Raw genomic sequence first — 25,702 nt, 5'->3', positions numbered from 1 at the left:
GAGAAGAGCTGGGGAGGGAATAAAAGAAGGATGTGTGTGTTTCCCAGCTGCTTGTGTAGGATGCATACTGGAGCATAGGCAATGGCAATTATAAATGATATATTCCTGGAGAACAAGTCTAATCCCAGAGTGTTCTTATACTGCTAGACCTTGAATTCCCATAAAGTAAAGTGTTTCATGCATTCCTGCTTTAGTCTCCAGTGGTCTGTGATGTCATTAATATTTAAAATGGTGCCTAAGCTGAGGGCATGTGGTAATAGCATCCACCTACCAACTACTCCAGACAGAATCCTTCCACTCTGGTTGCTGGGCAGCTAAGAATGATAGACAAAACTGTAGTACTGGTGTGATGCTTTGTAGTGCAAAAAGTCCTCTTACGTACAGCAGATGAGATAGTTTGTTTGGCTAAGAAAAAAAAAATGACTTAAGATAAAAACAAGAAAGGGGTGAGGGGGTGTGAAGAGAAGAAAATGAAGGACTGCTATGCCAAGAAATGTTTCTATGGTGAATGTGAATTATAGTCCCTCAGGATCATACAAAAGGCATCCCATTCATGGCTTTTTGCTTTGACCTGGCCATAATAAAATCTCAAAAAATTTCTTGTGACAGTTATGCCTGCGTTGCACTGACTGGAGCAATACTTTATACCAGTGATTTAAGGGGCTAGTTAGTACCCTGTGTCAGCTGGGGTGGGAGACTGGGTAGCAGGCAAAAAATATTAAACTTCTCTTTTACAGCTGTTACTAAATCAAATATTGTCTTCTGCCTACCCATTAACAGAGGAACAATAGGCTGTGACTCACTTCTGATTGGCTATGTGTGTTTACAGGGTTGCAGTTTAATCTGAATATTGGTTGCCGAAGAGCTGGTGAGAAGTAGTGTGGGGATTAGAACAATGTCACAGCTGTGTTTTGCTTCACACTGGACCTGCATGTGAATAGTGGCAAAACGCTGTCTACGTGTGGCATAGATCTTGGCTTGTGACTTGTGGAAACGCTCCTGAGCCAACCTGTTAAATTTGCTTCTGGTATTTTGCCTAAAACATCCATCTATCCTGCATGTTGAGGTCAGCCCTTATTTGCTATGGGACCTCAGTTAAATTGTACCCGAAAAGGAGCTGCGAAGACCATACTAAGACATAATCATCTTGCAAAGGACCATTTATGATAAACAATGTGGGTTGGCATTCCTTTTTTTACCTGATGCATACTAAACCTTTGGAACTCATTGCCACAGTATATTATTGAGGCCAAGAGTTTAGCAGTATTTGAAAAAGATGTAGACAGTTATATGAATAACAACATTCACAGTTTTATTAGATGGGATTAAAATGGATAAGTGATATAAACCCTTCTGCTTCCAGGCAGAGACCAACCATGAGCTGACTGGGATCAAGAAGGAATTTCCCCAGTGGGTAGGGTATTCTGTAATCATCCATTGTGGGGTTTTTTGCACCTTCTTCTGAAGCTGTTCTTACAGCCAGTGCTAGAGACAGGATTCTGGTTCAGATGAGCCATGGCTCTGATGTGATAATGCCAGTTACAAGGGTCCTAAAATAAGCTTTGTCCTGGATTTTTCATAGTTATACTTTATTTTCAGGTTTAAAAAATAAGCAGACTCCTCCTTTCTGTTTCTCTCGCTCACAGTCCACCCCCTCCCCCCTTTCTTTTTCTGTATCTCCTTTTGTGGTCTTTTTGCTTCTCTCCTGTGCACTTTCCTGATCACCTCTCCCATGACAGTGCCGAATCAGCAGGCCTGGGAGCTACTCTGATTACCAGTGATTGATGGCAAGAGTGGCTTCCTGGAGTACTGAAATTTTCATGTCAAGCAAAGTGCCTTATTCTGAATGGGCTGTATTGAAAGGCTGGTTAGCGTTGAACTGAGAGTCCAATGAGCTGGTGAGCTGACCTAGTTTGCAGGTTTTTAGAGACAACTTGTGTGTTAGTGGGATTGTTTTAGTGAAAATATGAATAATTGGAATGTTTAGGGGCAGATCTTCAGTGGTGTAAATGGTGCAGCTAATTTCTGTGGAGTTGTGATACTTTACCCCAGCGGAGGGTCTGCCCCATGGCGTCTTCTCTTTACCTCCTGGCACCTTACTGTATGCCAAAAAGCACATGCCACCCAAGGTGCTGATTTCCCCAGTAGCTGCACTGCACTAGTTGGCTAGAAAGACCAACAGCCTACTCCAGAGCTCCAGTCCCTGTGTCCTGTACAATTAGTTGTTAGGTGGTATGGAAGAGCTACCTTCCCCCCCCCCCCCTGCGGTTCTCAGACTCCTTGAGCTTTTCCAAGTCCAACCCCAAATGGAGTACATCACTACTACAGTGTCAGTCCAACTCAATAGCCTTTGTTGGCATGACTAGGTGTACAAGTTGTGCCAAAGTTAAATAGAATACAAGAAGTATCTGATTAGCACAGAGCTTCACAGTAATAATGGGCTTCTATCCCATGTGTCCATTTAGCATAATAATCCATTTCAGATTCAGTAGCAGCCAATGTTTCCCAATTCCACAGTCCTATTGAGCAACAGCCCTGAACCCCTTACCTATTTTATATTGTGCTCAACCTAGCCATTATGCTGGTGCACTCTCTATTGATTATTGCTGCAATTGAATGTTTTGTTGTTTACTTTAATTTATTATTTAGCATGTTGGTCAAAGAACCTCACCATTTGGAATTGCAAAGTGAAGCCTAAGATCTTATTTAAGAGCACGAATGTTTTGGGATCTGACAGATGTGCTTTGAAAATAACACAGATGTGCAGTGTCAAATTACACTCCAGCATGCAGCGTCTTTGTTTCAAATGATAAATTTAGCTGGTAGTGTTGGTCATGTGCTTTCAGAAGGCCTTACTCCCTGTAACACAGGAAAAACAAGTTTTTTTCAGACTTTATCCCTTTGAGAATTTAAAAGAAAAATGATCCTAACAGAGTGAGCATTCAACCTTATAAGACTACAAATCTGTGGGTTATTTTTAACCTAATTACACTGAATTAACAAAAGCTAAAGACTTTCTGCCGGAATTGAAGTTGAGGCTAAATAGACTTTATTTGCAGTGAAACTTTACCTTAAAACATACTTGTTACATTGTGCAGGTTTAGAATCATGCCTATGGCGCCAATGTTATATTAAACAACAGGGCTTGATTTTCTAAAACATTGGCTTTTATGAGTTGATGTGAGAGGATATGCAACTATAGAACAGTTCACTCATTCCCCATCTTCACTACTCCCCCAGTTATGGTGATCACTTTGGATTGTTGACATTTTAGATGGAACATAGTCCCCTTACATTTGCCTAACAGTGCCTCATTAACTCCATGTTAATTGAAACTGAAAGTTTGTCAGATGACTCAATTCTGTTACATGTTAAATGGATTCAGTGAAGTAAGCATTACTGCTGTGATGAAAACCTCTGTGGAATTGATTGTGAACTGATTTGGAGGGATTCAAAGACTTTATCAGTCAGTAGCTCTTAAAGATAAGAATTTTGAGAACTGTTGGAGTTTAGGAACATTCTAAGTAATCTAAATCATACTGTTTTCCCTTTGAACTGATATAAAATCTACCAACTATGTTTCATTTCTGAACTATATCTTAGATAAAATACTACTTTTGTTGCATGTATGAGAATGGGATGAAGGATAGGAAAAAGGAAGGAGAGAAAAGAAAAAAGAAAATCCTGTTTCGGTAATGTATTTTAGGCATCCATACCCATCAGCAAATTCAACAGTCACAAGCTTAACTAAAATTTAAAACAAGCATAAAACTAGTGTTAAAATAAAGTTGTATTTGCTTTTACACTAACAAAAGCAGGAAATTCAGAATTCAGGCTGTCTTTAACTCATCCTATTATGCCTGGGTAATGCAAAGGTCTCTGTTAAGAGAAGGATTTATGGTATATGCCATATGTGCTGCAGTACTTATATAAGACCTTATATGCTAGGTTTCAGTGTGGAGCCAATTTTTATGGCTGAGTTATAAACCCTTTAAAAATAGAGGCTTGTAATGGAAATAGTGATAGACCTTTAACTAGTTCAGTCCTATCTGGCTCCATTATCTTTATTTTTGTTAAAAGCAATAATGGCTGCATATTTGTTTATCTTTTCCTCACTCTCTGAATTTTAACAAGTCTGGATTATCAAATTGTTCTTTCTTTAAAATGTCATGAACATGCATCATTAGATAGTTTATCCAAACTTCAGAGCGATGCTTTCAAAGTAATTTGAACTATTGTGTCTTATTACAATGATTTGCTTGGTTATATAATACATTTAGTTTGTAGTGTGTCTTTAAGACACTAAAAACAGAATAACTTCCTAAAATTTGCTCTTTCCCCCTTCTCTCTCTGTCTCTTTGTCCTCTCTGTCTCTCTCTATTTTAATCATGAATTTGATTTCTTGTTTCTGACATAAGATGGTAATTTTGTTTTTCCATTGTCCTGTTCAGGTAAAAAGCCATACCACTGCAGTTTTTCTGAAGAGGAGGCACCAATGGTAACATCTCAGGTACATGACCTTCCTAAATTTGGAAGTGACAATGTCAGAGAAAAAGATGCCAATGAATCTAAACCAGAACTATCAACTTTGGTATCTACCTTGGAAAACAATATCAAATGGCCTTTTCCAAAGTATGAAGCTCAGAGAAGTTCTCCAGACTTAAAGATGCCAGCATTTCAACACAACCAAGAGCTTCCTTGCTCCAGTATCACTGTGGACTTTGCTTCAGGAGTGGGCCAGACATCATCAGACACGGTAGTAGATTTGAAAACCTCATTGGAAAAGCAAGTTAGTCACTCTAAAGAAAAATTGCCAGACTTGCACAGGGAACACCATTTGCTCGAAAAAGGTGTAGAGGCACAAGAAATGGTTCCACTAGATTTAAGTGAAAAATCAACGAGGGCTGATTCATGCAATAAGGTTTTTACCTCATCATTGCAGGCTGCTTTGATTGTCCACCCATGTCCTTATTGCAATCACAAGACCTATTACCCTGAAGTCCTGTGGATGCACAAAAGAATTTGGCACAAAGTCAGCTGTAACTCGATGGCGCCACCATGGATTCAACAAAATGGATTCAAGAGTATAAAAAACAACTTGATTTTTCTGGCAAGAAGTGGACGCACTGGTCCTCCTCCATTCCTTGGTGGTAAAGAATGCCAACCTTTGCCTGTTGCTAGGTTTACACGCACTCAAGTGCCAAGCGCGTTGCCGGGATCCAAAAGCAATTCTTCCCCTGTTGGGATGACTACAAAGCCTGGGAGTATGCATCAGTCTAAGGACAGCCATTCATTCGGCCACTGTGGTCCACGGTCATCAGGTCTTGATGGGTACAGGCAACCCAAATCAAACCATACCCAGGAGCAGTACAGCATAGCAGCACAACAGCCTCAGCTTAAAGCTAAATATGAAGTAAACTCCAAACTTATGCAAGCTGGAAGCTTTAACAGAAGCCTAGCATCCACCCAGACAGTTGTGTCTAGGCCCACCCCACAGCCTGCCAACATTAAACAGGTGGAGAAGTATATCATTCCTCAAGGAAGTGCTGGTTTCCCCCCTTCAAGTAAGCATTGTGCATCTGACTCCATAAAGGCCAAATTCAACCCACCACCTCAGTATCACCCTCTGTGTAAAACTGAGCAGTACACTAAACATGAAGATCCATCAGTGCCTCAACGGGAATCTCACCCCAAGGCTGGGAATGAGATGAGGACATTGGCAAACTGCACAACCGGAGCAAGAGCAAGTCCACTCATGCAGCCTCAGTGCAGCACAGCAGGAGCTCCTCCAGCTTTACACTCTATCAAACAAGAATCAGCATCAGAGGGGCATGAGAAACGTTTGGACATTTTTTTTAAGACCTACATTCCAAAGGACCTTGCTTCGTTGTACCAAACCTGGGGTGCCAATGGCCCCATGCTGGATCCTGCGGGTAAGGCTTTTGAATGCTTTTCGTTTTGGTCAGTTATGTTATTTTCCCATTTCGTCCTTCTACTCACCCTTTAGGCTACGTCTACGGTGTGAGCTTAGGGTTGTGATGGCCAGCTCATGTGCACATAGTTGTGCTAGCTCTCATCTGAGCAAGTATGATAAAAATAGTAGTGTAGCCACAGTAGCACGAGCAGTGGCAGTGGTGGCTCATGCTAGCAGACCTGCTTACATACCCAGGGGCTCAGGTGGGTTTGTACCAGAGTGGCTAGCATGGTGTTGTCACTGCCTGTGTTACTGAAGCTGCACTACTATTTCTACTTGTGCTAGTTCAATGAGATCTATCATGGGAATGTGTGCACAAGCTGGGAACCAAGCCCCTAGCTCCTACTATACATGTAGACATAGTTGCTGGTATTCGGAGTTCTGTGCAACAGTGGTCTTATCAATGTTGAGTGGGTTTGAATAGATTTTCTCATGTACTGTAGTATGGTAGATTCCCCTCCCACACACTGTGTGACATTTCTTTCACAGGTCAGACATATTTGGTTCTTCCTAGAGCTTTACTATTCCTTTGTCCCACTGCTTCAATAGGCTAGAGTTACACAGATTTTCCGTCACACTCAGATCCTAGTGGTATTCTGGTCCTGGCACACATCATAACTTTTTCACTTTGGGCAAAATAAACTTCCCCTAGGACTTATTCCTGATATTATTTTGGATATCTTGTTCAGTTTCCTCTACACACACTTTTTCCAGGAACAGACATCAGTGTATTTTGTCTTTCTAAACAAAGAATCCTAAGATTTTCATTGTCTATAGTCCATATCTTTCAAAAAAAGACAGTAATATTTTCCAAGTGACTATCTTGGGCTGTTTGTACATGTCTAATTTTACAAAAATGTATCTGTCAATTTACTTTGACAGGAAAAGTATATGTATAAATAGTCAATTTAAAGTTCAGGGGCTAGTTTGTTTTAATGTAGTTTTACAAGCAGCATTAAAAAAAGTACCGTGAATTTCCTTCTCTCTCTCTCTACCCTTCCCACCCCTCCAAAAAACCACCTTTTTAGTTTTGAAACTAATCACCACCATGCCTCTCTGACTTCCTGTGAGATTCTGCTGGTGTTGATGGAAACTGAATATCACCCTAATTTCTTATTCTTAAGGGGAAAAAAAGTAACAGCCCCTGGGAGTAGAACTTTAAATTTTTTTCTTTACATTTCTTTCAATAGCATCTGTACAACATGAATCTTTCTGAAACGAATTTCACTCAAACAGAACCCCTTTTGTCAGATCTTTACTGTAGGAGCTCAAGACCTTCACTTATGGAGTTGGAAGGATCTGGGGACATCCTCTGTTAGGGGAGGAGGTAGTTAAATGCTTTCTGTTTTGTCAAGTTAAAGTTAGAGTTGCTAGATTTTAAAAGTAAATACCAAGACAGTTGTGGCTAGGGAAAAGGACAGTGTAGGGACAGTTTTGGTGGAATGCCTGAAAGGCGTGTACATGAGGATTTTAGCAGTCATGGTGTGGGGAGGGATAGAAAACCCATACTGCTGGGTTATGGTCTTGCTTGGAGGTTTCTTTTCGGAGGCAGGGGGGAAACATGATTTGAGTCTGCTCAAGAAACGGTCCTAGATGAGCACATCTTGGCCAGCCTGTTGTTTGTTTTGCTCACTCAATTGATGTTTAATACTACTCACTCTCTTTGTAAAATGATTTGAGATCTGTGTACGAAAAGTGCTAGATAAGAACTGGATGGTGCTGGTGATCTTCTGGAATGATGGATGTTTCCTTCAGTTGGCCCCAGAGTGTAAAAAGATTTACAAAAGCTGACACGAAGCACCTGTTCTTGTGAAGCAGGAGGGGAACAGGGACATTCCCCATTTCCAGGAACACACTGTCACAGCAACTGGTTCTTTTGTCATTTGTGCTCACTTTATTGGTTAACACCAAGCTATTTGTCATTTGGCCCTCTCTGCTCTTAGCGAAATTTTCTAAAATTTTTCCACTGCTACAAATGCTGGTTCAGCTGTGCCAACGTTAGCAACTTTGGGCACCTTAGCTACTGGTGACATTATTTAACATCAAATCATGTAAGCCTGCCCAGAATAGATCTGATTGACACAGTGGGCTCCCTCCCAACTGTGCTAATCAGGATGGAGAGGAGCAGGAGGAGCACCGTGAACCTGACATCAAAGGCTGCAAAAATCAGAAGATGCACAAAAATGATTGGGCAAAGCAAGGCAGAGGATGAGTTCTGTAGGAAGGATTTACTTGCTTATCTCCTTTTGTTGAAGTAGGATTTTACTGTGTGAATACTAACTTTAGGGGTAGATTTTCAAAGGCACAAATGGAAGTTAGGTGCACTTTGACTTTCAATGGGAGTTGGTTGCCTAGCTCCCATTTGTGCCTTGGAAATCTCTTCCTTAACCTAGAACCGTTTGTAATGGCTCAGTTTTAGGATTTTGTGGCCTAGTTTTCTTGCATGTGGCCTTTGAATAGCTTCCTTGAGCTCATTTCATATGGAATTTAGAGGTCACTGGTGCCACTGCCAATGAATTGGCATGGCACTGTATATTTTTCAGAGGACTAAAGGTAAAATTGCTGTCACCTGTGAGAATCACATAGCAAGCCCAACTCAAGTCTGATCTCAATTATGTGCAGTCAATCCCAACCGAGGGCAAAATTATCCCAGTGAGTCTTTATTATGCATCACACAAACAAGTCTTCAATTTGCCAAGAGAGATTGTATTGCCATTACGAATAATTTAGGGATGTTCTGCCAATTATATAGTTTGTTCAGTGTGGCCATTCCTAAGCCTCTTAATTCTGGATATTTAGCACAGTACCTCATGCAATAGATCAGCCTTAATCTCAATAGAACATTCTATTTCAGGTATTTTGGTGTGTGCTGGAGCACATTTGTAGCCTTTGCTTTTATATTTTAAATTGGCTGTATCTGTTCTCATGAGACCAGTGCACAGTTGTGTTTTCTGCTAATAGCATAGTGTTTCTTCAATTCCTTGGAGAAAAGAGTTGAAAGTACTCCTGTGGTATTAGTACTAGATATCAGAGCTTTTACATCAAGGACTAGATGGCTTGATAGCCACTTAAGGTGAAGAGGGGGGTTCTTTTAATTTGTGTAGGTAGAAATTATTTTTCTTTTTTATTCTTAGGATTATTTACAACTATCATGGTACCAGGGAGGATATATAACAGCAGCAGATGCACCCTTTCCCCTGGAATTCCTGTGAGACCAGCTCTGAGTGCTGGTTTCACAGGAGCTCCCATGAAGATAGTCACTTTCATTTGCATAATTTAATTCCCAAACATCTGTGGTCATCCGCTCCCCTCTTATTCAAGTACAGTTTTTCCTGAGAGATGATCTCACAGAGGCAGTATTTTGTGACAATGGTGTCCATCAAGACAAAGCACTAAAATACCAAAAGCTTAGGATGTCTGTCTTAAAGAAATCAAACAGTGACAAAAATATGTGGAAGTAATCCAGTTCTTCCACCTGTTTTTTAAATAATAGCCAGAAAGCAAACAGGAAGGGATAGATGGAGGTGCTCAATGAATTCTTAGGTTACGTATTCATGTACAGTAAGTTAGCTGGCAGAGCTCACACTATGTAAGAAAAAAATACTGCAATGACCCTCTCTTCTAGAAGTGTTGTGTTGAACAGGCAAATCACCATTTGTGTTTAAAGCATTGTAAGTTCTACACTCTTAGCAACCAGCAGTTAACCATCCTTTAAAATATTTTCATCATTATGAGGTGAACTGATAAGTTTTCCCCCCTTACTAAAGTGTAACATTTTCTGGACTGGTTTCCACAGCTGGTTAACTAAATATTATTTGTATGCAGCTAGACATGTTTAAAAAACCCACAACTACTACCTTTTCTGGTGTTGAGTTGGCTAAAAATTTTAAGACAGAGGCATGGAGCAAAGAGGTGGCTAGAAATTTAGAACCCAAAATAGATGTTGTCACTAGCTACAGTGAGTGCACAGTATAGAGTGTCTGACCAGGCAGTCCTTACGCTAGCAAAATTCCTGATTTCCTCAACAGACTGATTGAAATTGGACTTTACACTCAGTCAGGACTTGCAGGATTGGGCTTAGAATGATTAAGCGAAAGACATTCAGATCCTGCTCTAAAGCCCATTGAGATCAGTGAGAGACTTTCCATTGTTTTCAGCAGGCTTTGGATCAGGCCCTTGGTTTCTACGGGCCAGGATAATAAACTGTAAACTGGCCAGGACTATTAGGATCATCTGTATCATACCCTAATGAGTAACTCCCACTGACTTTAACATGAGTGGCATCTGTGGAGTGATGAGAAAATAGACCTAAATTATTCTTTCTTTTGTGTGATTATGCATTAGTCTCATGAGAGCAGATACAGGCAATTTAAAATATAAAAGCAAAGGCTACAAACATGCTTCAGCACACACCAAAATACCTGAAATTCTTTCGTTGTGTGTAGTTGATGGTGGTTCTATAATAACACTTAGAGACCCAACCAAGATCAGGGCCCTGTGATATGAGGCACCATAAAAGCCAATTCCTGCTTACAGTCTGACTAATGGAGACGCACAAAGGCCAGGAGAAAAGACGTATGATTATTTCCTTTTTACTGGTGGAGAATCGAGTCACCAAGAAATTAAACAGCTCTCTCATAGCCACACAAGAAGTTCGTGGCCAAGCTGGGAATTGAACCAAGTCTTCTGAGTCCAAGTCCAGTGCCTTAGCCTTTAGACTGTACTTCCTCTGTATGAGATGTATTTTGACTTAGTCCCAAAATGAATGATTTAGAGATAATAGCATTGATTTCATGGAGGAAAACATATCAGGGTCCCTTACAGCACTCCATGTAGCTTTGGTCTCAGGATTGCAACCATAGTTACTTCTGTCCTGTTGGGAACAGATGCTAATAGGGTTTTTATATTTTGTTAGCTAGAAACTATAAAATCTGCTAGACCACTGCTAGAAAATCTGCTTTAGTCTTTCATCGTTCATGGGGAAAATCCTGTTCACTTTATGGACATGAAACTCCCAGGGAATCAATGGGAGTTTTGCCTAATCCTAATCGTAAAACCTAATCCAGCTCACCTTTACTCACACAAAATACCCACTGTCTCGCTGGGAGTTTCATGTGAGCAATGGTGAGCAGGATTAAGCTTTCCTAAAACAGCGTGGTTCTATATTCTGTCTCTGGCAGCAATGTGTTGGACATGAGTGTATTCGGTTAAATTACATCATCTGTAGCACCATCCACAGGGGGTGCTGTAATGAAGGGAGAGGACGTATTTATACAGCAGGTCTTTTGAACTAATTTTATAATCTACTATTTATTATTATTTGTCATTTATGTTGTGGTAAAACCTGGAGGCTTCAACCAGGTTGGAGGCTGCATTGTGCTACATTCTGTACCGTGAATGACAGCCTGGGCCATAATCTTCTTTTACTTTGGTTTTCTGGGCATAGCACCGAGCATATACATTTTGGATATATCACACTTTCTTGCTGCAGTTGTTTTTAAAATGTAATTTAGCTTTTTAAAAATAATTGTCACTTTTTTTGTTAGAATTTTCCCTTTTATTCTGTGCGTTGGTCAATTAAAAAAAAAAAGCTGGGACTTCACTGACAAACCCCTGAGAACTTGCTTTAAAAGCCAAGGCATTCCAATGGTAAATTAAAACATCAATTCTTTCCTTTTCAGGGGGGCTTCTTACCAATACAGAAAAGATGTTCAAGCATTTTAAAGAGATGCCCAATGAAAGTCAAATGTGTCTTTTTTGATCAGCAGCAAAAAGACAAAGACCAGCCCTTTAAGTCAGATACTGTAAACTGACCTTTGGGAAAAAAGGAGAGGTTTGAGTAGTTTTCCACAAATGCTAATGGCCTAGAAAACATGTTTACCAAGGGCTGGTAGAAGGCTGCTGTGTTGCTACTAGCTCAAAATGTCCGGAATGACACTTTCATTCACAGATGTCTTTCGTCTGTGCCTCAGAGGTCTGAGGTCAAAGCAGCACCGGCAGGCAGGTAAGCAGGGGCTAAAGGTTTGATCCGTTTGTGATGGCTCCACTCACTCTGTATTTGTCTCCAAGGTATTGCAGCCCGGGGGAGACATTCGGGCTCTGGTTCTGCTCACTTCCTATTATCCATGTGACTTGTCTCCGCCACGCTGGAGTCACTTTGATTTGCCTGATGTACTGCTTGACAAAGCTGGGTGATGGCTGAAAAGTGGATCCAGCTGCTCTGAAAAGCGCACACCTGACATGCCAGTCCTGGTGCGGGCACATCATGGGGAGCATTTTTTAATTCAATGTAATTTATGCATTCTTGCAGTCCTGTGTGTGCCTGGCCTGTCAGCCAGTGCCTAGATGAAGGCTGACAGTTGTCATCCAGGGCCTGAAGGTAGCCTCACATAATGACACATTAGACATACTAATGATGTTTTCTTCTGGCATAATGTTTTCTTCTCAACTTTCCTCTCCCCCTCCCTTTCTTCTCCCTCCTATCTACCACAGGGATGCTTAGGACACAAACACGCCAAGGAGACTATGTCTGCATAGAATGTGGAAAATGCTTTAACCAGCCCAGTCACCTCAGGACTCATTTGAGGTCCCACTCAGGTATCTCTTCTCACCAGTTCTTCATTTTGTTTTGTTTTTTATTTTTGAACCCAACTAATAGAATGTTGAATTTAGTTTTACCTCCCATACTAACCTAAATAATGTATATACTTTCCAATATGTAATACGCTAGGCTTTTATTTTGATTGATATTGCTTTTGCTCTCTATGTATTCCATACCTGGCTCCCCCCCCCACACCTCCATAAAATTGCAATGCATTTGCGATAAGCCTGTTTGCAAATGCTTTATTTTAATTAGAGAGTAGGGTACTCAGAAATGAATATGCTAATGAATTCTGTTGCCACCAGCACAAATTGAAATCAGAGTAGCCCCTTTCAGTAGATCATAAGGCTTTGTTTTATTTCATCATTGCTATTGACTGGGATAGTTTTATATGAAACCAGATCCTCCTCAGACTGGTCAGTTATAAACTCTAAAATCCCTATCAGCCATTTTTACCCTAGAATGTTCTACTGTTGAGAACGAAGCCAGCTAAAGCTACCAGTGTCAAGATACCTCATAAGCATTACATGAGACAGTGAGACTAGCGGGTTCTTTTTGAGAAGTGTGAATGATGCATACATAAGCCAGTCTGATGCAAAATGACAGAGGCCAAATGGTAAGTAATGCAAGAAGAGGGTCCCTCTACACATACACTGATAATTAATGTTGTCAGTGATTGCTTTCTTCAGCACCGAAGTCTGAATTAAAAAGGGCAGTGCCCCTAGGCTGCCATTAGCACACTCTCTTACAGTAAGTGTTACGGTAAATTGGTATTTTCCGGCCACAGGCTAGTAGCTGGTGTCTTTTTTTTTTTTTTTTTTTTGGAATGTGGTTAATCTGTAATGGTCTCAAATAATGTACACACACAAACGAAGCTTGAATGTTCGTCTGTTAACAAGCCCCCTTTTTCCCACAGTGGTATTTGAGTCTAATGGACTCCGAGGTACTGAAGTTCACACCACCTCCGCAGATGCCCCAAAACAAGTATGTTTTACAATTAATTGGGTGTTTGCTTTTTGATGTGGTAGCTGGGAAAACGTTGCACAGTGATACTCATCAGTAAAGCACTGACTGTTTTTATAACAAATGTGCAAATAATAACAGTGTTGCTCTGATTTTTAGATCTTAAACTTTTTTAGCATTTTACCAAAGTCTGTTACATATAGAAGACTGTTGATTGTCAGTCTGATCAATAATGGGTAGACAAAGATGTTAATGGTGTACTGGGGGTGGGGGTGGGAAGGGTAACCGTATAGTGCACAAAATGATATATAAATGCAAAATTGTATTTTAAGAATCGCTAGAGAGAGATTTGCTTTTACACCTAATATGGTGACTGCAACAACAAAAATAACAGTTGGTCTGTGTTTTTCTGAAGAGTATTCCTATCATGATATCCTGTAGCTATTATCTTAGAAAGGTTCTCACCTTTCAGTTTCTGTGGACACTGTGTGGTGGTGTGCTTTCCTGTTTCTAATGTACAGTGTTTCCTGTCTTGACAAACACTTTTCAGTTCTCTGAATTGGATTGTTTTTATGTGTGGGCCAAAGTTAGCTGTGCGGCAAGTGGGTGCAACTCCATACCAGCTCTGAATGTAGACCTTTATTAAATCTAAGGACCTAATCGAAAATTTCATTGGAGTCAATGATTCAAAACCATCCCCACAAGAAGCCGTATCAGAAGCCACAGCTTCATGCCGTTCATATACTGCTCTCTTCATGAGGACTCTTAATAATTTCCTCCATTGTGTTGGCCTATGGAAAAAAGTCTAGAGCAGTGGTTCCCAACGTTTTTGGCTCAAGGGCCACAGATATAATTTTTACAACCCTGAAGGGCCACCTCCCTCCCCCACTGCAGCCAGACAGAAGGAGTTCAGCGAGGAGGCTGCCTCCTTCCTGATCTCCTGTCTCCCTGGCTGCAGCAGGGAAACTGTGTACTTCACCTGAGTCCCTAAGCAGTAGCTCCTTTCTGTAGCCAGGGGGACGGAAGATCAGTGCTCCCCTTCCTTTGGCTCCAGCAGGGACCCCAGCGCCTAGGGACCCAGGCAGAGCACTTTGCTCTCTGCTAGAGCTGGGGGAGGGGAGCGCTGATCTTCCCTCCATGTGGCTCCAGCAGGGACCCCAGCGCCTATGGACCTAGGCAGAGCGCTTTGCTGTGCTTCTTGCTACAGCCAGTGGGAGGGGAGCACTGATCGCCCATCCCTTTGTCTGCAGCAAGGAGCCCGCACTGTTCTTTTAGTCCCACGGAAATGTGCTCTGCCTGGGTCCTTAGGCAGTGGCTCTCTTCTGCAGCCAGCAGGAGGGCAGCCGCGGGCCATTTTGAAAGCCCCCACGGGCCACTTTTGGCCCCCGGGCCACAGGTTGGGAACCACTGGTCTAGAGGTTAGTCTGGAAGCCAAGTCACGTTCACAGCAGTGTGTTGTGCCATCATCAGTCCATAGGGATGACCAAGGCCATCTTCATAAAAACCTTTCTTTTGGTGCTAAACCAACCCCAGGTCAGGAGCGACTAGAAGTTGCTATTATCTGATGACCACTCATTGCCCTGTGTGAAATGGGTTTGGTGCTTTCAGCTCATTTTTCAGCAAAAAGGTGTTCATTTAAACAATCATCACAGCTGATCCTAATTGGTATCCTTATTGGTAATCTCAGCAGAGGCACCAAGGATCGAATGGGTCCTAGAGACTGAATCATCTTGTCCCCTTTAGAAGAGCTCTCTCTCCAGTCATTGTGAGGTGGTCTGAATTTACTGCTGTCCATGCTGTACCTGTTTTGTGGATGAACACAGGTCTTGCCTCTCCAGGGCTGTCAGCATGCCAGCTTTTATCAGAAATAAATTCATATGAGAAACTTCAGAAAAATAACAAACAACTTTGTTTTACATCTCTGTGAAAGGATTTTAGCAAATATAACAAGACCCACAATTAGAAACACAATCACAAAACCATGCATGCCCTTGAATTTATTTTTATCCTCATGACTGTAAAGTATCTTCCTCTATAATAAAATCCTATTTTAGGAAATTAATGAATTTGTGCTTCAGTGATTTAAAAAAAAATCTCAGTGATTTGTAATAAGATTCTTCATATATTGTAGGGCTTTGAATTGAATCAGGAATCATTGACCTTTAAAACTGAAATGCAAGTCCTGTTCCACAAAGAAGACACTGATTTGGGGGCTGGGGAGTAGGACCATAGTAATGGCAAGGTTATGCCATAATTAGAGAATTACATATTGAGATTGCAGATGAAGTCAGTCCAAAAGTGTTCTTCCACCGATGAGCCATTAAATTGGTAGAAAGGCATAACTCCTTAATAAAAGTATTTGACAGGCGGTGAAACACTGTGTGAACTAGCACAATGGGGGTCTTTGGCAAGCTCTGCATAGATTTACTAACAGTAAATGTAGCAAACCTAAGCATCTTTAAAATGCTTGTGCTATTGGATCCCTTTCATCTCTTTACCTTTTCTGACTTGTCCCATGCATAGCTGAGATCAGAGATTTTGAAGGCAATGTTTGTTTGAAAGAAAAAATAAGATTGCAATTGGAAGTCTATTTTAAACTATTCTAAAATACAGACAAATTGTAAAAAGGTCATTTTTAGGAAGTAACAGCTGTGGTAACATAGCTTATTGTCTTTGCAAACTAATGCTGTGCTGCAGTTTATTGACTAACTTCTTCCATAGCAAACTTACTCTGCTACTGTAGTCTTAGTCAGTGTTGGTCTATCTTGGTTGTAGCAGATTGAACTACAACATATCTCAATACAACAGCTTCCGCAGGATTGGGCAGAGGTGAGCTGAACCAATTTCTCAGTCTACTGCCATTCAATCACTCTTCCACAGAGGTTTGACTATGTTCACTATCAGCCACAGATAGTTCTCTTCCTCTTCTTTATCACAATTATTCTTTAATTTCAGCCTTTGTCTCAGTTTGTCAGTGTCTTTGTCAATTAAAATGAAAACAGTCAGTTGTCTCTTGTTGTCCTTGTCCTCATAATAAACAATGACTTTATACTCCCCCCAAAAATTTCACCTGTAAATCCCTGAGGTTTTAGAGAGAATAATTGCATTTCAACCTGCAACTCTGGGAGCTTTTAAAAGCATAGAATGTACTGAGAACAATGCCTCCAGCAGTCTGCTAACATAACTGTTTCCCAATTAAAATATTGTCACTCCATTGGTTTTTTTTTTTTAAATTGAGGACGGAGCTATTTAAGAGAGTTTACAGAATAGAGTCAATTCAAGTTTCAGCAGTGCCATGCACTTGCTCTTAGCAAAAAACAGTAGCCATCACTTAGAGTAGCTTTAGAATAAAGGTTTTTTCACATTAAGAGAATTCATTTCATATAAACTTCCTTACAGGTAAGAAATTGTTCCTTAAGCACTTAAAGTGAAAAAAAAATAATTTTGATGAAAGACTATATATTATGGCTAACCAAATCCTTCTGTATTCAAACAATGAAGCTTTGGAATAACTTTCCTTTATAAAAGAGTGTTAGCAGATTCTGCAGTCCCAAACATCACAGTTTACAATAGTGTCACTAGTATTTGGGGATTTTCTTATAGAAGAATTTAAAGGCAGAACTTTCACTAAAATTGGTTGTCTAAAATTAGGCACCTGAATCCTTATTTAGCCACCTAAATCAGAGGCCTAATTTAGGGTGATGAGCAACCAGTTCATTGGGAGCTGCAGGTGCTGACCACCTCTGAAAATCAAGTTGCTTACTTAGGTACCTGAATAAGACTATAGGCACCCACGTTTGACAATTTTGGCCATAGCCTATGACTTTATAAGGATTCCTTGTGTCACCAGCAACAAAGAAATATAACCAAATGCAATATAGGAAATAATTAGGTGGATGCCTGAGTCATAATATTTTTCCTGCTTTCTCTCTGTTTTTGCATGACCACCATCTAAATATTTTGTGTGGACATTTTCACCAAATACATTTCCTAAGAACTCTAGTATAATTCCTAGTCTTTTAAGAAGGACAAATAACACACACTACATAGCCTGAGCCAATAAAGGCCGTGCAAACTCATGCAGATTTGCTTGAAATACTGCCATATTACACATTGAATATTCTGAATATTTTTATAAATGCTAAATATCCGAATATATCCATAATTAAGATTGCATATTCCACAATGAATATGTATCATGATTTGGAATACACTAAATAGCATTCCAAAGACATGATTCAGTAAGCGTGAATTCTGGAAGCACACTCTGATCACATATGGGGTGCAAGACGAAGCCAGTTCCCTCTTGCAGCAATCACTGTGACTGTCTGAATAGACAGATTTGTGTACCACTGAGACTTTAAAAGCAATGCATTTACTAAAATGTTGAGCGATAGATTTTATAGGTAAGACTGGATTCTGTGGCACTGTACTCCAAAGGCCAAAATCTCAATGAATTCACTGGCATAGGAAAAGAACACATCCATAGTTTGCATTAAAAATGGCGTCAGTATTGATAGCAATTTCTGGGACATCTGCTGTTCATTTAACCCTTCCTTTTTCATTTTTTAAAAAACACACGATTGTCTGCCCTGTTGAGTTCACAGTCCATCCTTGGTTCCATGCTCAAATATTTTGTTTAAACAAAATGCTTTAGAAAATTTTAATGGACAAGAAGTCGCTCTCATGAAGCGTGATTTGCAAAATGGATGACAAGATCATGACTCTTCATCTAACTGGGATGATACATGTAATTCAAAGCTTCTTTCCGGTATTGAAAGCATAAGCGTTGATTCCTCTGTTCAAGTATGCTGATTTGTACAACTGAAACAAACAAGCAAAAAACAGTTTAAAAGCTGCTGATCAGAAAAATATTTGTCATTGGCACCTTGGAAATCTCTCTGTCTTGCCACTCCTACAGTGCTAGAACTTATTGGCTATCACACTTTGCAAATGACAGCACTATATTTAGCTAGTGCAGCTCTTGCAATCCTTTTAATTTAGGACATTTTAAAAATTGGTCTTATAATGGAAGGCCATGCAACCTCAGTAAGACGACGTAACCATGGACCCTCATTATCTTCAGCATAGCTATTTTAAAATGTTCAGTATCTATCCTCCATAAATGCAAATCATCAAATTTCTGGGGTATGAATGGATTGTTAGGACCAAGAGGGAAATGCAGTATTATGTTACTAGAGTTTGTTTGGATTTTTTGCTATTTCCTTTAGTGTGTTTTTATCTTTCTTACTAACCTACCTTATCTATCCTAGAGCACCCAGGACAAAAATCGTTCATATAAAATATTATTAATACTATTGAAGTCTATATTTTATACATTTCAGATTTTAATAATGGCAACTAAAAGTCCTGTTTTATAACGTTTTGCTCACATATGAAATATCATGTCCCAGCTCCTTACAGAGTTTTTTTAAGATCATGATTAATAGTTCATTTCACATTATTGCAAATGTTATTTTTAAATAGTTATGTTGAGAACAAGAATTCCATTAATCAAAATAATAGATAATGAATAAATAAATGGCAACCTAATTTGTCTCATTCATGGATGTGGATTATAATGCAAACAATCAAGGAATCATGTAGGTAGCTGCACTCGAATATGGGTATTATGCATGTACTGTATGTCCTTTAGTTCACAAACATCATGGATGAGTTCAGTGAATGCAGTTCTTGTCCCAATGTTTTTCCACTTATCTGCTAACTGAAAGAGGCAACTTCTTCCAAATTGATAGTTGTCACTGTGTTGCAATATTGTCAGTAATTTAACACTGAATTATCCAAATATAGGCATAAAAACCTGCAAGGTGCCATCATCTTGTAGTGGAATATGTGAAAGTCCTCACAACCGAGATTTTGTGCACAAACCAGTTTTGATTTGGTAGTTTTATGTTTTGTCTACCTAAGACAGCCTTCTCCTTTCCTTAAAAGGAGTTATTTTTCCACTAGTGAGAGAAGAATCCACCATTTTAAATGGCAGAGTTCCTCCTCTGGAAGAAATATTCACATCCCCGTATGTTAAAAAATGCCAAGAGTGCCATACACCACCTAAGGCAATGCATACTTTAAGGGCCAAATTTTCAGCAGCAGCTTCTAATTTTCTGCTTGCAAAAAACATATTTACATAATTGTACAGTTCCCAATTTTGAGCAGATAAATCAGTTAGTGGACATCCATCTACCGAATTTGCATATGCAAATGCAGGTGAGCAGGCAATTGTGTTCTGCATATTTTTGCAGGCACAAAGTCAGATGTTGCTCTGAAGCTGATTGATAATCACTGAGGTGCCCTAAACATTGTAGTGCTTACAAAGTGACAGTACCTGCCTCTCCCCCAACCTAGAGTGACTGCATTCACCTCCAAGTTTGAAGTCTCCTTCCTATTATGAAGAAATAACATTTTGTGTGATCTCCGCTCATGTGTCTTTTTGCTGTTACTCTGAAGATGGAAATTGTACATTCACATTTGTTAATTACGTATTTCAGCTAAGTGCTGAAGGCTGAGATTTCCTCTCAGTCACATCAGTGTCGGAAAATTTGGCCCTTAGCAGTGGTCGACTTCTTTAAAGCTGTAGTTAGGAGAGTTCTGTTAACTCGGCCTGTTTGGAAGGGAATTCCCAGCCCCTCCCACCCACCACCATAGCCCTTGGTCTCCTCTGTATTTTTATGTCTTGTGGGAGGATGATAACCCCTTTCATGTTACTCTGTTACTGGTGGCGCTCCATCTGTGGGTGGATTACAACTGGACCTGTAGGGCAAACCTTCCCTCCCAAACACTGATTGGTTTATCTGTGCTACAGAATTACCCTTAATTGCATCCTCAGGCCAGGGTCCTTTTTACATTCTTACCCAGAAAAAATGGGGCAAGATGCTCCCTCCCTCACCTCCTCCCAGCACAAAGAATCCTCACCATGCTCCCCAGTGTATCTCTAGCTGGTTCAGTGTGAGATGTTTTAATGATGAGTGCTTTCTCTTGGAATTGTGGCTCTGTCTCTTAGGCATGATGTAGCCCTGCAAAAATGTAAAACATCTTTCTTAGTTTACTGCAGGAAATTCAGCATCCAACTAAGGAAGTTTTATCACATCTCTCATTCAGTTACTATTTCCTACATTTCAAATATACTGCAGGTCGTACAGCAGCTTTTTTTTTTTTTCTTTAATTTTGTTGCAAATCTTTCCGACTTACCCCAAACTTTGACTGGTAAATGTCATGAATCTCGGGCCAGCTTTAATTAGGAATATTCTAAATCTGTTAACAAAAGAGATACACTTAATACATTATGTCAACCTGGGCTTTCTTTAACTATTTCCAAGGCTGCCCTAGGCACAGCTAGAAATGTGCTGGGTGCTGGGTGTCATATTTTATGTCATGCTAATTTAAAATGGTCTGATTCACTTCATCAGGACTTTAGCTTAAGGTTAATGTATTTATGTCAGATTAATCTTGCCATGTTGTTTTAGTCATCAGGATTGTAAACTGCATTGTTCATACCAGTGATTTCTGAATGTCATTTTAAAATTTTCCCTGGGAGCTGCAGACTCCCATTTATTCCCAATTTTATTTTGCAGGTCACTTGATTTTTTATTTTTTATTTATTTATTTTTTTTAAAGAATATCCCTTCTGCTTTTCCAACATGGTAATTATTTATGAAAATCGGTAAAAAAAATCCCTCTGAGGTTCCACATGGCTGTGTCAGAGTTTTACCTGTCTTTTCTCTCTGCCTCTGTGGCCCTCAAATTCAAACCCCTCTTCCCCCCCCTTTTTTTTTTAAACTATTGTTCAGTTATACATCACTTTTTGTTACTGCAAAATTCTGCTTTTTGGAGTGCTTCCTCTCCCAGCCATTCTTAACCTTTTCTTAAGTGCTCCTTCAGTCACTATTATTTGCTATTCTAGTATGTCAAACAGTTTATAGGAGCCTGACATGCTTTGCTCTCACTGGAGATTTTTAAAAAATAACTCTTTGTGATGTATTAGGTCAAAATTAATGTGCATAATGCTAAAAAAAAAAAAAAAAAAAAGTAGCTGAAGTATGGAGGACTTAAGATTGCATGATGGTTCTGAATAGGAGTGGAGATATAAGTATTAATAGGAAGATTACACTTAAAAAACAAGAGGGAGGAATGAGCTTTTCTCTTTGTCTTTTTTTTTTTATAGGGGAGAGACCATTCCAATGCAGATATTGTCCATACAGTGCCTCTCAGAAAGGGAACCTAAAAACACATGTACAGTGTGTGCATCGGGTACCCTTTGACAACAGCTAGTACCCCGATTGGCAGTTCCGACAACCTCAAGACGATGATCCCAACAACCCTATAGAAGAACAGCTGGAAAACTTCCCTACAAGCCATCAGGTCTCTGGAGTCACTGTGCTAGAGTGAAAAGCGTGCTCTGTTAGAATGGGGATGCCTCTTCACTGTTAATCATTTTAAAATAAATGAAGATGCTACACAAGATATATATAAATTGGCGTACTAATCAGTCCCATGGTTCCTTATTTCCTTTATAATAAACAGTGGAGTTGGCAAGCACTGTGGCAGTGCAAGGCATCTATATTAATCAAGATAAGTTTGAGACACTGGAAAAAATTAAACTATATGTGATTTGGACAGCATGAAGAATTTAAGTACTGTAACAAAAACCTCCCTGATGCTCACAATGACTATTTGATACATTTGAAAAACAGCAGTGGATTGGGGGCCGAACAAGTATTAATTAATGAAACTGCCACTGCTTTTCATGCAGAAAAGTAAAGTTTAAAAAAGGAAGAAAGAAGGAGGGGGGGGGGAAGAGGTGATATTTGGTGCTTTGGAGAGCAATGCTTGATGAGGGACTGAAGATAAGACCATCATTCTACAATGGTTTGTTTCTTTTGGGAGATCACTTGCATTTCTAGTTCTCTTGTTTTTGACTGCGCACCATTAATAGTATGTGCATATGGAAATTGTAACACTTCCACAGAAATGCTTATGTTCTGCTTTGGAAAAGAAAAGCTGATTGAACACTAAGAAAAACAGGCTTTGATGTTTTACTCTCAGGACCTTTTTTGTAACACGGCTACTTTCTTTGACCTGATCACAAAGGAAGTCTGCACGTTTTAAAAAAAAATTATTCAGTTGTTTAAAGCCGCTGATCTGTACGTTTTTAATAGAAAAGGAGTTGCTGAACAGGTTCAGGCAGTCCTAGGCCCTTAGGGTACTGTAGGCTCCTGTATTTTTGTTCAGCAAGCCAGTTACCCTTCCTTTCCGGGCTTGGTGACATTTTGAAAAGATGAGTAACTTCTTTTGTGGTGGCAGGTTAATGTTCATATAATGTGTCATGTCTTGTACTTGGTGATCACTGATGGTGTTAGGGGGAAAAAGAGCTTTATATACCTCTTCTACAGTAACTCTTAAATGCAAGTTTTCAAGGTGGAGGTTGTGGCACATAACAAACCATGCAGTGTAAGCAATTTAAAAAAATGTATTCCACAGATATAAATATTTTCTTTTCTCATTGCTGTGACACTATGTGTGATGGTAATATTTCTGAGAGTTTCAGATTTTGCACATATAATTTTATGCATTATCAAAAGTTACTGCTGCCTTGAAAGAAAATGTTCTGTGAAATTTTTTGCAAAAGCTTTACTAGGTTTTTTTTTAATTGTAACATTTTGTAAAGACAGGAAATGGATTAAAAAAAAAACTCGCATGCTAAATATATTTTTCAAAAAAGCAATAATTTTACATGTACAGAAATGATGCTAACCTTTAATACCGGCGAGAGCAACAGTTTACTTAATACATTAATGGAATAGTGCTGTTTTTGTAGTAAATGGGCTTCTGACACAAAGATTTGTTTAAAAAACAAAAGATAAAGTGTGATTTTTCTGTTCTAACAGTTTTTATTTGTTTCTTTTTGTTTGCTTGTTTTTGTTTTTAAACCTAGTCAATAATTGGTTCTGGCTACTTACTACTTGTTACTTGTTTTGAATTACTTGACAGTTCCTGTTACTTTGCAACACTTGCAAAAATGCAAATGTAACTTTCTTATGTAATTTTTTTTAACTATTTTTTTCCTCATACTCTTACACCAGATGTATACCACAATTCTCTGTATTCCTGGTGTAGTTAGGAATGTCTGTGCAAATACTTATAAGTGACTGTAATTGACTGTTTTGTGAAATTATTTTGAGGGAAGTCACATAGACACATTCCACTGTATACACACATGCATACAGACACACTCATGCACACAAAATTGCTGTGTGGATTAATGATTGATCATCATTTTGGGGTTTGCACTAGCTTTTTTGTTGTTGTTGTTGCTTTGAGTCATATTTTTCTTGGATGAAAATAATGGTGACAGTTCAGGAATGCACGAAAGCTAGTTTCTTATCCTATTTGTTTGTGTTTTAGTTATTAAAATCTCTTCTGTACCCAAAATGGCACAAAAGTGTAGTGTACATTTGTAATTTTTAAATTTTTTTCCTTTTTTTGCAAGCTGATATGGAAAATCATAGTTAATTATTGAGAGCAAATGTTGCTTTCTGGAGCCTTTTTTTCCAGAATGTCTGACGGAGGAGAGGATAGTGCTGTCGCTGCCATTACAGGGGTACTAATCAGCAAAGTTACAATCATAATGTAGCTACATGAAGAACAACAGTAAGGGAAATCAGTTTAAATAATTATATGCTGTGTATAGCACAGAACTGAGATTTTCACATAATTAAACAAGAAATGGGAGTGGGTGGGGGAAAGCCAACCTCAAAGACCAGCCATTTTCAGATGTGAATTCTAGGCTGTCTTGTTTCTTCTTTATCATTGTATTGTATTGATTTTTTAATTCAGTTAGACCATAGTATTTAAAATGATTTGTGTTCTTTATTTATTTAGTTAATTGGTTTTGATCAGCTTTTTTAAACAGCATGATAATTTTTTAGCATGACACACTCCTGTAAGCCATCTTCTGACTGTTACAGACTCTCTACTACCTCTACCAATCTACTGTTTTCTCTCCTTAACAGGTTTTTACAGTGTTGCAGTCTAATGTAACTTAGCCAATAAAGGGTTTGATTATCTATACTGCAGATTCTCAGTGTATCTGCTATCCCTCTTTTTTCCCTCTCTCCCTCTTTTTGTCTTTACTTTTCGTCATACTTAAAAAGCAGATGAAACAAAGATTCTCTGCCACAATATTTTTTTTCTATAGCGAATGTTTTAGATTGACCAAAAGTCAGACTCAAAGTAACCTCTTCTTGAAGATAATCAACTAGTGTATTGTGTTTCTGTTTGTGTCCTGGAATTCTTACTGTCAAAAAGTGTGAATAAATTCTTGCATGGTAAAAAACGGAAAGCAAATCATAAAGCCAAAGCAGATTTTAGTTTTGTGTTTCAAAACCATTTAAACTACCTAGTGAAAGCTCAGCACAAATTACCATCTCCATCCCAAGAAAGACACTGCTTAAATGAAAACAACTAATTAAAGGAAATTACCCTTTAGAAAGTATCAGCTTGTATTTGTGTGAAGAAATATTCTGCTATAACTGTCAGGTAAAATATGTCTTTTGAGTGATCTCCAAAGTTTGACATTGTGCACATTTCATAGTAATCTGTGTAAACATGATACCTTCTAAGGGTGCCTCACAATGGATACAAAACACTTTTATATTTTGGAATGCACATGTACATTTCTCATTCAATATTTCAAATTTCAATATTTCATTTTTAGCTAGTTTGTGAACTTTTACTTACATTGGTATGTACATACCCTCGAATGCTCACTTTTGGGAGTAAGGAATTCACAATCTGGTGTGTACATTTTTCACTAGACTCATGTATTTAGCTATAAAATGGCTGCTCAGCCTTATGAAATTATAAGAATGCATCAACACATCAGGAATTTCTCTTTTGTGATTCCTATTTTAAAATCTGTGGGGAGAGAGAAACGGGAGTGAAAAGTCTGAAACAAGATAACTCTTCACGATTAGTTCTGTGCTGTTTTTAAATTGGTTGGATTGTAAGTCAAGAAGATTGTACTTCATGTAAAAAACATAAGTCCAGGATTTGTAATTCATCGCTCTCATACAAAGCAATTAATTGCCCTCCAAGTCACTTGCTGTGTTTTTTGCCTTCATCATACAGTTCCATACAGAGTTGAATCC

General features: G+C 39.1%; 1 protein-coding gene across 2 annotated transcripts in view; it reads left to right on the top strand.

Moving 5' to 3' along the window:
* ZNF516 (zinc finger protein 516) overlaps positions 1–24,619 on the top strand; it is a 120,716-nt gene extending 96,097 nt beyond the window's left edge. For both annotated transcript variants that reach the window (XM_067537516.1, XM_067537517.1), the window contains exons 3-6: positions 4,452–5,933; positions 12,467–12,571; positions 13,492–13,559; positions 21,718–24,619. In XM_067537516.1, coding sequence (XP_067393617.1) covers positions 4,452–5,933; positions 12,467–12,571; positions 13,492–13,559; positions 21,718–21,777 — 1,715 coding nt within the window. In that variant the 3' untranslated portion in view covers positions 21,778–24,619. The remainder of the gene's footprint in view (positions 1–4,451; positions 5,934–12,466; positions 12,572–13,491; positions 13,560–21,717) is intronic.
* Positions 24,620–25,702: the final 1,083 nt, after the last annotated feature.

Source organism: Emydura macquarii, unplaced genomic scaffold (assembly GCF_026122565.2).
Source record: "Emydura macquarii macquarii isolate MOO-44397 ecotype Brisbane River unplaced genomic scaffold, CSIRO-AGI_Emac_v2 contig_431, whole genome shotgun sequence".
NCBI lineage: Eukaryota > Metazoa > Chordata > Testudines > Chelidae > Emydura > Emydura macquarii.
The sequence above is the reverse complement of the archived record's forward strand: the minus strand, read 5'-3'. Positions and strand labels throughout refer to the sequence as shown.